This window comes from Aedes aegypti, chromosome 2 (assembly GCF_002204515.2).
Source record: "Aedes aegypti strain LVP_AGWG chromosome 2, AaegL5.0 Primary Assembly, whole genome shotgun sequence".
Lineage (NCBI taxonomy): Eukaryota > Metazoa > Arthropoda > Insecta > Diptera > Culicidae > Aedes > Aedes aegypti.
In genome coordinates this window covers 211,924,247-211,937,648 of record NC_035108.1, presented here as the reverse complement: position 1 = coordinate 211,937,648, position 13,402 = coordinate 211,924,247, and the positions used below count along the sequence as shown (strand labels likewise).

General features: G+C 35.8%; 1 protein-coding gene across 1 annotated transcript in view; it reads right to left on the bottom strand.

The window, feature by feature from the left end:
- Window positions 1-1,821: 1,821 nt before the first annotated feature.
- Window positions 1,822-13,402, bottom strand: part of LOC5577000 (focadhesin) — a 68,561-nt gene continuing 56,980 nt past the window's right edge. Inside the window, exons 3-5 of the mRNA XM_001663053.2 lie at window positions 6,047-7,235; window positions 2,103-2,630; window positions 1,822-2,044 (exon numbers count right to left, since the gene is read on the bottom strand). Coding sequence (XP_001663103.2) covers window positions 1,892-2,044; window positions 2,103-2,630; window positions 6,047-7,235 — 1,870 coding nt within the window. The 3' untranslated portion in view covers window positions 1,822-1,891. The remainder of the gene's footprint in view (window positions 2,045-2,102; window positions 2,631-6,046; window positions 7,236-13,402) is intronic.

Below are 13,402 nucleotides of genomic sequence, written 5' to 3'. Positions count from 1 at the left end.
TGTTCCAGTTAGAGATGTGTTGGGCACCCGCGATCTTATTTATATGGTCGCAATTTACGATTTTCTTTGCTCGTCTTGTATAAAAGTTTAATTCTCTTGTGTTCTCTTCCCCAGTTTTTTTTTTGTGTTTTGTCCCCTTTGTGTTGGATTGAGGATCCTGGCCATCCGGCAGTCGAATACCGGCAAGAAATCGCTACCAACGCCATGAAACAAAAATCAAGATGCCACGTTATACCTCCCGGATGAGCTGCTGAGAACCCTGATCCCAATCCCTACCATGTCCTTCCTTCAAAAATTGTGACCACTAACCTCGAGCTGCCACGAGTACCCTGGCTCCAGCCCACATTAATGTTGAAAAAGTCAATTGATTGTATGTAAAAAAAAATACAAAAAATGAATTTCGGCTCCGTAAAGCGTTGAACGCATTTGAGCCTCAAATAAACGAACTAGATAAAAAAAAAAGAAGAGATTTGTCCTTCTTTTAGTTATCGGCTATTCTTTCGGAAGTTGCACTAACAAAGTGATTGTTGGCATCATAATTATTGACGCTTTCAACAGTGATTTTTTTCTTCTTTTATCATAGGCTGTTCTTTAGCGATGTACTTTTGAAATAGTGGTCAGTTTAATATCAGTTAACATTTTCATCTGACATTTTTCAAACCATAGTCTAATGACATTTTAGAATATGTTGAACTCGCATTGCCTCCAGCAATATAAAAATATAATTATACATTAACAAATAATATAACGCTTTTGAAAGAGGGCGGGAAATGTATCTAATATTAACATGTCAGCATTATCATCAGTTCGAAAAATGATTTATTGCTGTGAACACAATCATTCTCACAAAATCAAGTACACGCCTGTGAGTAAAATTTGGGTTCTCACCTGGCTCATGAAGAATAGCTGTTGATTAAAAGAATAATAAATCTTTGATAACATTAAGAACAAAAATTCAAATGAAAATCAAAATTCTATGAAATAGGTATATGGGATTCATTTGTCGGATCTTCAATTTTTCGTGCCAAGAAAATTCGGGGTTATGGTCCATTCGGGGAAATGGTATTCGGGGTAACGGACTATTCGGGGTAATGGTTTTCGGGGTATTGGTTTTCGGGGTACTTGACCATTCGGGGTATTGACTTTCGGGGTGATGGTTTTCGGGGTAATGGTATTCGGGGAAATGTTATAGGATCATACCATCTACCAGAGCTGCGGCAATACATACGAGCTGGAAACAGCTTTCTTAGTGATGGGTGATATGCAAAAGCGCGTGATCGGATGATGGCCGATCAATGAAAGAATATGAAAGATGAGGATCAAGAGCCGATTCTTCAATATTACATAATCAACGTGCACACAGTCGGAAGCACTGATGATGATAAACATGCATTTTCCGCGCAGCTTGAACAATCGCTGCCAAAGCCACGACATCAAGATCAACATAGGAATTTGGAACAATAGCAACCAACCAGGTTTTGAGAGAAGTTAAGAATGCCGTTCAATAGCTCAAGAATAACAAGGCAGCTGGGAAGGATGGTATCGAGGCGGAACTTTATAAGATGGGCCCGGAGTAGTTGGTCCCTTGTTTGCATTAGAAGATAGTCAGAATCTGGGAGTCAGAACAGCTACCGGAAGAGTGGAAGCAAGGGATTATTGCCGTATCAACCAGAAGGGTGACAAGCTAGAATGTGAGAACAATCGAGCTACTACTATTCTAAATGTCGCCTATAGAGTATTATTCCAGATCGTCCTCCGAGTTTTTTTTTTCAGTCACTCATGATTGTGATTTCGGATTATTTTAGTCATGAAAACAAATCAAACCGTAGTGCAACAGTCTTGTTTGCATGAACTACGTAAAGAAACAAAATTTAACTAAAAATGTATGTACTTACAGTCTTCGTAATGAAACGAATTTCGGCCACGCTTTCGGTTGCTGCAGATATGATTGCTCCTTGCAGCATAGTAGAGCATTCTTTAAGCATTCCGCATAAGGTGTCGAAATGTTGGGGTGGTTGTATAGATGATAGAGAAATTCATAAATCTGAAAACAAAAATGGGCATTGTAACAGTCTAGAACTTAAATACTACGATAAAAATACCTTATTTTCAATTTCCCTCCACATATTCATTTGAAACACCATGATGAGGCTCGACGGAAATACGAAAAGTCGCTTGTCTAAGTCTTCCACAATGGCTTTGCCGAACAGCGCTCCGTAGCCTGACAAACTGATCACAGCTGTGAGGAACACATCCAACAAAAGGGCAACCTCCTTCATTTGAAGTGTATTCACTTCCGCTAGATCCGACTGGATATAGCCGATAAGCTCAATTATCCATCCGTTCAGAGCTTTGTGGTTTTCTAGCTGAGGCACAAAGTCGAAGAAAGAACGCAAAAAATAGTTTTGCATGTTTGTCTCAAACGAGCCGATGGTTTTCAGAATGTCACTCAATTCGAAGAGATGTAGATCAGTGGCAATTGGATTGTGCTTATGAATGGAAAACTGTAAAACGATTGCCTTTTCTAGCTTGGTTTGATTACGTTTGTCGATCCACGTGCTTGGTTTCAAAAGTGACGTCAAATGTTTGGAAGGTAGCACACTCAAGACCTTGAGGTATTCGTCAAATAGCTGAAACGATTGATATTTAAATGATTATAACAAACGTAACTAACATAAAACAACAGTACAAATGAGTAATTCTTGTTGAAGCCAGACCGCCATAGCTACAAATCGTTAGAATGCATTGGAATGTCGATGTTCGTTAGATTAGGCTAACACTGGATGAGAAAAGTAAACCCATCGTAAGCCAGCAAGTTAAACAGGTTGAAAAGAAACTTTTTTTTAAATCTTAGATATTTTTTCTCTTTATTGAGAAATATGCCTTATATTTCAATAGGAATTTTATTGATGTACAAAGACCCCATGTCAACAGTATAATTTGGAAGACTCACACCTTCCATAATACACCGGGGGTTATAGGAGTTTGGGAAGTAGGCAACGCAACATCTTTGACCAGTAGGTTCTTTAAGTTTTGCTTCTTCGGTCTTGTGAGGATAGGTCTTTTGTGTTTCGGCTTTCTTTAATTTGTCCTTTTGTGATTCGGCTTGTTCTTATTTGGTCTTCTGTGACTCCGCTCTCTGTGATTCGGCCTACTGTTGAACACACCAAATTTTCGATCTATCTTCCAGCAATTTCGTGTGCTGAAACCAATTCAGCAATACACCATTTTACTGATATTCAGCACTTATGAAATTGTTTACTGGAATTCAGCAATCTAACTTGCTGGATACTTGTCAATACCATTAGGATTGCTGATTTTCAGTAATTTAAATGACAGATGATTGATGACCAGCAATTGATTTGAAATTTTGCCGTAAATTAGCAAACATAATTACTGAACTTGCATCAGCAATTGTTTTATTTGCTGAAAACCAGCAAACAGTTTTACATGTCAACCGATAAACTTAGAACTTAACGAGAAAAACTATCCTGTTCGTTTCATGGGCTTAACTGGCATGAAGTTTCAAAGAAAATTTAACTAACCAGCACCTTCTTAATATCCTTTGGAGTATTGTATTTGGTATGTAAAATATTCACTAAAATAATAAAATAAAAGTATTGTATTACTTAAGTGTTTATTTCTAGGATAGCAACAAGACCGGAACGGTAGACGGTACTTTGCCTCTACCTATAGGTCCTAATCCTTCCCCCAACGGCGCAGAAACATGGTGTTGATGTTTGATTTTGTTAATTAAATCATTATGGCTTGTTACGCAATTGTATTTTATGTTATTTCAATAAAAATGATAATGAAATGAACAATACCTAAATTTTACAGTAGCCAGGTGCTGGCAACCCAAAATTGCTGAAAAGCAGCACCCACTAGAATAATAAATAATCAAGTGGTGTGTATACACCAAATTTTCATTTCTCCTTCCAGCAAAATGAAATGCTGAAACGTCTTCAGCAAACAATATTTTACTGTAAATTCAGTAACGTCGTTGATGTTTGCTGTATTGTTCAGCAAGTGATATAATTGCTGAAGCAATCAGCAACTCAAGTGTCAAACACTTATATTATTTTCGAATCGCCTTTCCTGCAGCATCCATATAATAACAAAGTAGAATTTTTTCCTCCCAAAATATTGATAAAATTCCCAAATTCGGAAGATTTCAACATCAGGTAAGCTTTTTAATACATTTAGTTAAAAACCTCGACATGATTGTGGTTAATTTCATTTCAGATAACTGAATCTAGTAGAACTCCTGCGTTTTGGCTCACTTCTAGGTCCCAACATTTTATGGAAAAAAACACATTGTCTTTAAGCATGTTGTTAATATAAAGTGAATATAAAGACCTACGTGAAGCGTACAATAGATTAATTGTGGTTTTATTTCAAGATTTTATTCGAAAAGTAGTTTTGTCAAATTTCAAAAATGAATGCAACCATGAAAATGATTTTAAAATTAAAGTAGAATGGCACTTTTCCCCAACCTCACATGGAAAAGGTCCTTGTGATGGTATCGGTGGCAACATTAAGCGAATGGCTAGAGATGCTAGTATTAGAAAGTCATCAGAAATTAATAACGCCAAACAATTTTTCGACTGGGCTGTGTCGCAAAAGGTGAAAGACCAATTTAAAAGAGATTGGGAATTTATCTATGTAACTGAAAATGACTATTCAGAGGCTGAAAAATTTCTTCAGGAAAGATTTTCTAACCTTGTTCCAATTTCTGGAACAAAAAATATCATTCATTTATACCAAAAGACGAACGAAGCATTTTTGCTAGTGAATTCTCAGATGCACATGAAAACCAAGAAAATACAGCATGCTTTGTTCTTAATAATACAAAGAAACGAAAATCTTCTGGTGTTAGCAACCAAAGACAATCTTTCCGCTTGAAAAAATAGATAGTATTAAGATGAAAATGTAAGTTATATACTGAATAATTGAATAAATAAAATAAAAAAAATAATAATATTTCGAAAAAATAAATCATTCCGAGTGCACGAAGCCAAACGAAGCACAAAGTGAAAAATAAAAGAAAAACAAAATCACTCCGGGCGCGCGAGATCGAACTGGAGAGTTTGTTTTTTTCGTACCCCACTGCCTGAAAAGAGCGCTAATGGTAAAACATAAATACCAAGATAGCCAAATTCAAACAGACGCTGTTTTCCAATGAAACCCACATGTTAACTCTATACGATGTCATTAGGTTTCCTATGTATTTTAAGGGAAATATGAGGTATATCACGTAAAAAAAATGCCTTATATTTGTCAAAAAATTGTCTATTTTACAAACTGTTTAGCTTGCCGGCTCACGATGGGTCCACTAATTAACATAAACAGTTTAACAGTTAACATAAACGCTTCTTTTCTAGTTTTAGCATATTACAGTTAACTCTCCCTTTCTCGATATTCCGTATCTCGATATCGAGTAAAAGAACCATAGTAAAAGATGGTTTCCATAGCTAACTCGATGGTCCCTTGGATCGCAGTTGCACTGGTTTTGTGTTCTGTAAGTCGATAGCTCCCTAACTCGATGGTCCCTTCAATATCTATTTGGGGTGAATTTACTGTATAGCGAACAGCGACAAACAAATTCTAATGGCGGCCTGTTTTTTTTTAGCGAGAATCACTCAACTATAATATTTTATTAACACATATATTAGGCTTTTCGGTAATCCAATCCGCATGGTTATTAACCTTCCAGTCGTCGCGCGGTTTGCCACCGTCAAAACCACCACGCTGCTGTTGTGAACGAGGAGCGAGGTTTTTCCACCAGTGTTGTACAAAATACAACAGCGCGACGACTGAAGTGTTAAATTAATTAACTTATTACGCGTGGTAAAGACTCGTACTCGGCTAGAATTCGAACCCAGGACTCTTGTATGCTAGACGAGCGTTTTACCAACTAAGCTACCGAGCTACTTGGTGACCTAATAACTGAATTGGTTACAAGTTTCGAATTAAAATCCCATTAGATCAGGCAGACTCTTTTCATAACCTATATAATTATTTTTTTTTATAATATTTTACTTACCTTGGTGTTGATGCTAAAACGACTGAACAAATTTTCCAAAGCTTCACATAGATAATCGAAGTTGTCCTCATTCTGATAGGATTTTTTAGTAACAGCATTTTTCAAATGCTGCACAGTTTCAACGAATGGGCTTCCGGTATTGGCTCCGTGTTCCTCAGATTTTTCAAGCAAAAATTGTAACGACAGATGCAGAAATCTTTTGTAGATGTCGCTTTGCACGTATTCTGTCAGCACATCAAGATATTCCAGAACGACCAGCACATCTTCGACCTCCATGTCGGTTTCCACGGCGTCACTGAGGAAGTTTTCCACAATCCGCTTGGCAGTTCCTGAGTGTGGCATTTGCTTGATAGCTATCTGGAGACAGTATTTCTTACTTTCGTAGCAATGGTGAAAATATTCATGCAAAAAGCACCAATTCAGAGGTGGAATGGGCTTGGGATACTTTTTGGCCACAATTCTCAAGAGGTTATAGAGAACTATATCGGTGGTATCTGCGGAATTCATTTTGCCACCATGGCTGATTAAGTGATGTATTACCGCAGCAAGGATACTCCTCTTGGGCAAATGTTTCAAAGACGATGGTTCTGGTCGCCCTTCTGGATTGAGATAGATCCCTCCGCGGTATGACTGCATTTCATTATGTATATGATGCGCAACCAAATCTCCAGCTGCTTCAATAGCGGAATGATTAACAAAGTGAATTAATTGAATCCAACAATCGCCTGGGATCATCTTAGCATCTAAAGATTCGTCATCCTCACTTGGCAGAGGAATTCCTTGCCGAAAAATTTCAGGTATTTGAAATATGTTCATCATATCAGGAGAAAATGATTTCAACGAATCCAGGGCCGCGACAATCACTTCACGGTCATCGAAATCCGTTACAAACTGCCACAGCTTGAGAATGATTTCATTGACCAGTCGTTCTTGCTCAAGTGAGTTAACTTTGATGGAAGGCACGTTGGCGAAAAATCTGCACAGGCTTTGAATGATTCGTGGGCGTTTCTCGTGAGTGAACTTAAAACCGAGCACTTTCCAGGTGGACACAATGTTAATTACGTGATTCTCACAAAGGCTGGCAATAGCATCGATGGCCAACGCTACAGCAGCTTCATTGTTAGCATCCTCTGGGTGGCTAAGGATTTCGGAGAACAAATTTACCAGATCTGCTCCGTGCTGTTGTGGTCTGAAATAGAGAGATAAAAAAAATATCGAATAATTCCTATTTTTAATAGTTCATTTTCAAGATTCAGCAGGATTAAATTCTCCTTAAAATACGTTTACTGGTCTATCTCACCCACATACTGCAAAACTACGATAGGACAAACTGGCACTATTGTTAGTAGATCGACCTAATGACCCAATGTTAAATCTTTCTCAGCTGTTCAGGAGATTTCGTGAATATTTTTCAAATAACGTAATCAACAAACACTTTTTTAAATTATGATTCGTGGTTTACGGCCAACCAGCCGTCATTTTCATTTCATTTTGCAGCGTTTGGTGGGGCAATTAGAGCGCAAGTCAATAGGATAGGAAAATAAGATTGGCTAGGGTGTTAGGTAAATAGAATAGACTTGACACAATAATGCTAATAATGATGCAAAATGTAATGAATCCGTAGGTCAAACAATTCTATTGATTATTTAAGAGCTACGAGCAAAGTGATTCAATATTGAACTAGTATTTTTAACATATAAAAATATATATGTAAGGAAAAAAACAAAACATATGAAAACTACTAATCAAATTAATTTAATTTGAAGAATAAACTTAGAATAGCAACATGAGAGATGTTAAATTAAAAACTTCAACTTATATAGCGAAACAAGTAGTGAAGCAATCAATCAATCATTGCGTAACTATTCATTGAAACTAAGTGTATTAAAGTTTCGTTGAATGTCGTTGTTGTACTCTGTCATGTCATTTGTATGATAATCCCAAATTAAAAATTTATTTGTTAGACTCTGTATATCTTAATTGTTATTTGTCGTTACAGAAATAAGAATCCTCAATGTCTTTCAAATGGCTAAAAACTCAATTAAACTACCTGTATAAATATTGTTGAACCCCATAAATGATTTGTGTCTCCCAAGGTCTTTGAAGTCAATTTAAGGCGAAGATGAACGGAGGTCAAATCTCAATCCTACAAGAGCACAAACCTTAAGAACCAGACAACCACTCACGTCGAAACCCTGATAGACTGCTCACCAGCGAGTGACCAATCGACCAACCCTACAATCTGAGTGGCTGTCTGATTCTCCAGATCTGTGCTACCACAGAACTGCAGCCCGGCCTCGGTTCATCTTGACCTTAATGTCCTCATTGTCAAACGCGAACAATTAATGTAACGCAGAGCCCAATTACACCCACTCTTGCGTTACGTAACACGGTAGTAATGAGTGTTCTCTAACGAATGGTCTTACAGCATAGCTGAGCCTCTCGGTTCATAAGACAGCAGAGCGTTAATGATTAATCATAAATTCAATCATGATTAATGATTAATGCTTATGATTAATCAAAAATGTTAATCATTAATCACAAAAAATCAATTGTTAATCATTAATCACTAATCATAATCATTGCAATATTATGTTTTAATCATTAATCATTAATCATTAATCATAATCATAAAGATCGCTAATTTTATTCAGTAATCATAATCTTAATCATAAGTCAAACATTTAATCAATCATCAATCAATCATTGAACAAAATTTTACAAATTTTACAACATTGCCTTCTAATGTATAAATAAATTTTGCATTTCTTATATCTTGTGACACAAACAATGAAAGTTTATGCTCAAGGAACGTCCAAATCCAACCAAGTACAGCGTGGCTTTGCTTTGTATCCGAAGATGTTATCACAAGATTTAAAAAGACCCTTAAATATATCCTCCACGTGAGACGGTGCATTTCTTAGTTGTATATGATCCGAATCCGAAGACGTGGTTGAAAGCTTGTGAGTGGTACCATTCTACATGAAGAATTGCTGTTTATAGGGGCAGATCATAAAATTTCGACCTAGCACTAGTTTTTTGGCCGTTCATAAGATTGTTGTATACTTTGTATGAATACCCGAAAATTGGCACAACATTGTGGCATTTCTGTCAATAGCTCCTCGCTATTTTTGTTCACGTTTGATGTTTGCAATCTAACATCGCCTGCAGAAATCCACTGAATGTAGCAGAGCGTTAAGTTGATCTTGATTAAACATTCGATGATTATAAACGATAAACCATGCTTAAAGTTTTTCAATTTGAATTGTTCTCTTCAATAATGAGTAAAGCCATTTATTTTCATGTTTATGACTCATTCGTTGCATACGTCAAGGCGTGTAAGTAGCATCAATTCATTACGTAGCGCTAAAAATTGAGTTTTTTTTAACCCTGGGGGAAAGCCCTCCCCTCTTCGTAATGCTTTTCGTATAAACATTTTCAAAATTTTGTTTGAGTCGCACCGTATGAGCTTACCCTTTCCCTTTTCGAGCATTAGTGATTTGTGGACGGAGCCTTAGGAAGATTATTTAATTATTATTTTTATTAATAATCATTATTATTATTATTATTATTATTATCTTTATTAACGAGATTTGCAGCCCGAGGCTGGCTCATCTCGGTAGGTAATAATCATTGATTAATGGTTAATCATTCAAAAGCTTAATCATAATTATGATTAAATGCCCAAGAGTATGCTCTAAAGGCCTTGAAGTATGCAACAAAAAAGTTATATACATAATGATGAATTTTTCCCTTGATTAGCAATAAATCTGATATAAAATCTTTTGAACTTCGTTACAGCAAATTTTTAATCGCAAACCGTTTTTACTGAAATTTAGATTCAAATCAAGGAAGGGCAGAAATTTCTTTAAATATTGTTTAAAAAATATGTTTCCAGTTTTTCATAAAGATCTCGTTAGGAAATTCCTAGCGAATGTTCAAACTGATTTCGCCCAATATATATCCATGAATTGGGATGTTGATCGATGAAATATTTGCAGTGTTTTGTAACCTATTCGGAAGATCACATTTTCTGAGTATATCAAGTATATCAAAAAGATTTCAATCAGTAGACTCAAAGACATTTCAATTTAAACAATGATAGCTCGCTCGAAATTGAATTTTCCGGGGGTGATTTGAAAGGGATTTCCATACTAATATCGAAGCCGTTATTAAAATAGTTTCAGGGTACGGAAAATTTTGAAATTTTAATATATGTAGATTCAGAAAATCCAAAAAACTGGATACTCCTAAACAAGCCAATTCTTCGGAAAAATCTAATATCTAATACTTCAATAATTAAAAATACTTGATAATGAATTCAAATGCTTGGTTTGCAAAATTCATAAAGTTTCAGAACTTTCTTTTTGGAGGAACTTTTGGAGTATGAATAAACAACTTATTAAATTTTAACTTTCGCTTTTCAAAAGGAATACTAAAAATCACTAGAAAGGCGAGCAAATACTATTAAACATTTAAATGTTTAATAATAATATATCACAAGATTAGCAGTATATTTGAGTTAACCGGGGTTTGCTCGCCTTAGGGGTCGTCCATAAATGACGTAGCATTTTAGGGGGGAGGGGGGTCTTCACGAATTTGTGACGATGTGTGACGAGGGGGAGGGAGGGGTCCCAGCTTACCTACGTAGCATTTGAATAATTTCGGTGAAAAAAACATCATTATAATAAGATTAAAAAATTCTTATCGAATTATTAAATTTACTAAGAAATCTTTAATTTTCCTGAAATTGAAGCTTGAAATATTTATGTAAATTTTATATTGTATTCGTGTTAAAACTATTTTATTTAAATATAAACAAATTTAAAGTTCAATATGTTAGGTAAAAATCAATGCTTTATCGACTTGGATTGTTTTTTTCCATTTGTAACAAGATATAGCATCAACCGTGGAAGTTCAATTCATATTTTCTGTTGGAACTTTATTTCCTCAAAAGCACATTATATGAGCATTTAGACAAATATTAACGTTATTATAGTAAAACAAGATATTTATTCAGTACGTTCAATGTTGCAGGAGATTTCCACTCAGTCAACGTAACGATTTGTTTTGATATATCATTGCTCTTGATGGAAAAGCCTGGATGATAATGAGGACATCAAATTAGAGTGTTATTTTTAATGTGTTAATTGTTCTAACATTAAGTTTTCTAAATAATTCGATAATTGAGCAAACGAGCCTTTTTTATTATTTCATTTTGTCATTATGAGTTGTGTTAGAATATTTCAGTATGGATTACGATGATTAAGTTTAGTTGAAATATAAATAAAGATGATTGTAAAAAAATAGCTAATTTTTGAAACATTCCAAATTTTGCAATTGTTTTTTTTTTGTCTCTATCTGGTAACTATTTGCAGAATGAATTTGAAATTAGAGAGTAATGACGGGATCCATTCCAAATTAAGGAATTTTGTTCATGTTTCACTTAAATCTGTTTCTTAACCACGAATAATTTTAAAAAAAATTCTCTTGTTCTGAACCTTTACTCCTTGCTGTTAGTTTTATTAATCCGCACAAGATTTTTTATCTTTTTTTTTGTCTACATTTTCAGCTGTAAACTTGTTCTAGGTTTTAACAACAACAAAAGTACTACATATTAAATTTAAACTGGGAACCAAAATTATGTAACTTTAACAGAAGATAAGTTGGTTTTAACTGTTTTCCAAATGATTTTTGAGCACTACAGTATATTAAACTATCATTTGTCAGATTTTCCTGACGTTTCAGTCAGTACTTAACATCAGTTAATATCAAACTTTTGAATTTTTGGATCTCATTTTCAGTTTAGCGCAATCGCTTAGGAAAACAAATAAAAAAATAAAGTGGGGGGGGGGGGGGGGTGCTTGCTATGCTACGTATTTTTCAAGGGGGGATATTTGCATTTGTGACTAAATGCTACGAGGGGGGAGGGGGGTGTAAATATTCAGCGAAAAAATGCTACGTCATTTATGGACGACCCCTTACTAATGATTTTTTCAACACCAATATGTTGAATACTTTCCCCGGGAAATCGAGAATCCTTAACAACCCGGCATATGTTCAAGTTTATCAATAACGCTTGAAACTTCCGTTTAAAACTTCATAATTTATGAAGTTGGATGTGTTGCAAGCTACGCTTCACAGAGCCAATATATTGACCACTATTTCCAGGATACTGGCTCTTGAAGCAGAGCAATGGACCATTTCCGTGAATTTCATTGGCTTATATGCTTTCTGGGGGTCAGATCTGACGAAATGGTCTATTGAATCGTAATTTACGAATCGATACCCACAGTTTCAAAGATAAACATAAATCCTGATATTTACGGAATTTTGTTAGAAGACGACTGAAAAACATAATTTTGAAAAACTACCGTAAAACTAAACATTACATAAACTTCGCATATGGATTAAATGGGAAACAATATGCGAAATTTGCAATGAAATTACACGTCTTCTCGGTGAGAATCGAACTCACGACTCCCTGTTCACCAGATAGGGCGCGTTATCCCTACATCACGAGAGGACTCACGGACGCAGATGTTAACCTGAATTCGATTTCAACTCAGTAATCACACACTACTCGCCAACGACTTGTTGGACGAGATTTGTATAGTGCAAGCTCAGATTTATTTCAATTTCTTTATTTCTTTATTTGGAGCACACAATGGGTCGTGACGTTTTCAATATAAATACTAGAGATGGTCGGGTTTCACATTTTTCAAACCCGAACCCGACCCGTACCCGACTTATTTTATTTCTTCAAACCCGTACCCGACCCGAACCCGAGACAATAATTCGTCCCCTTAATGCTACAACTAGATAACTTGAAAATCAAAATTTTGGGATGTGCCACTTAGAAAATATGACCGTTTTACAAGGGGACGGTTAATCGCAGAGGACATGGTTGAAAAACTTGTGTATTTTGAATCACACGCTTATGAGCTGTAGGTATTTTACAGATCTAATTAATAAAAATGTTTTGGCATATTGAAGTCAAAAATTTCAAATTTCGAGTTATCTAGTTGTAGCATCAAGGGGACGAATTGAAAGGCAAACCCGTACCCGACCCGAACCCGTAAATATTTCACTGTTTAAACCCGAACCCGACCCGAAACCCGAAAATTTTTGGGGTGAAAAACCCGAGCTCGAAAAAATGGTAAATTTATCGTTTCTGATGCATAGAACAGCTTTAAGTTTGCTACTCTGTTCGCAATTCTTACCAAACCCGACCCAAACCCGACTCAACCCGACTTTTTTCAAGCCCGAACACGACACGTACCCGATAATTTTGTAGCTTTCAAACCCGACCCGAACCCGAACCCGAAAAATTTGAAATTTTTGAACCCGAACCCG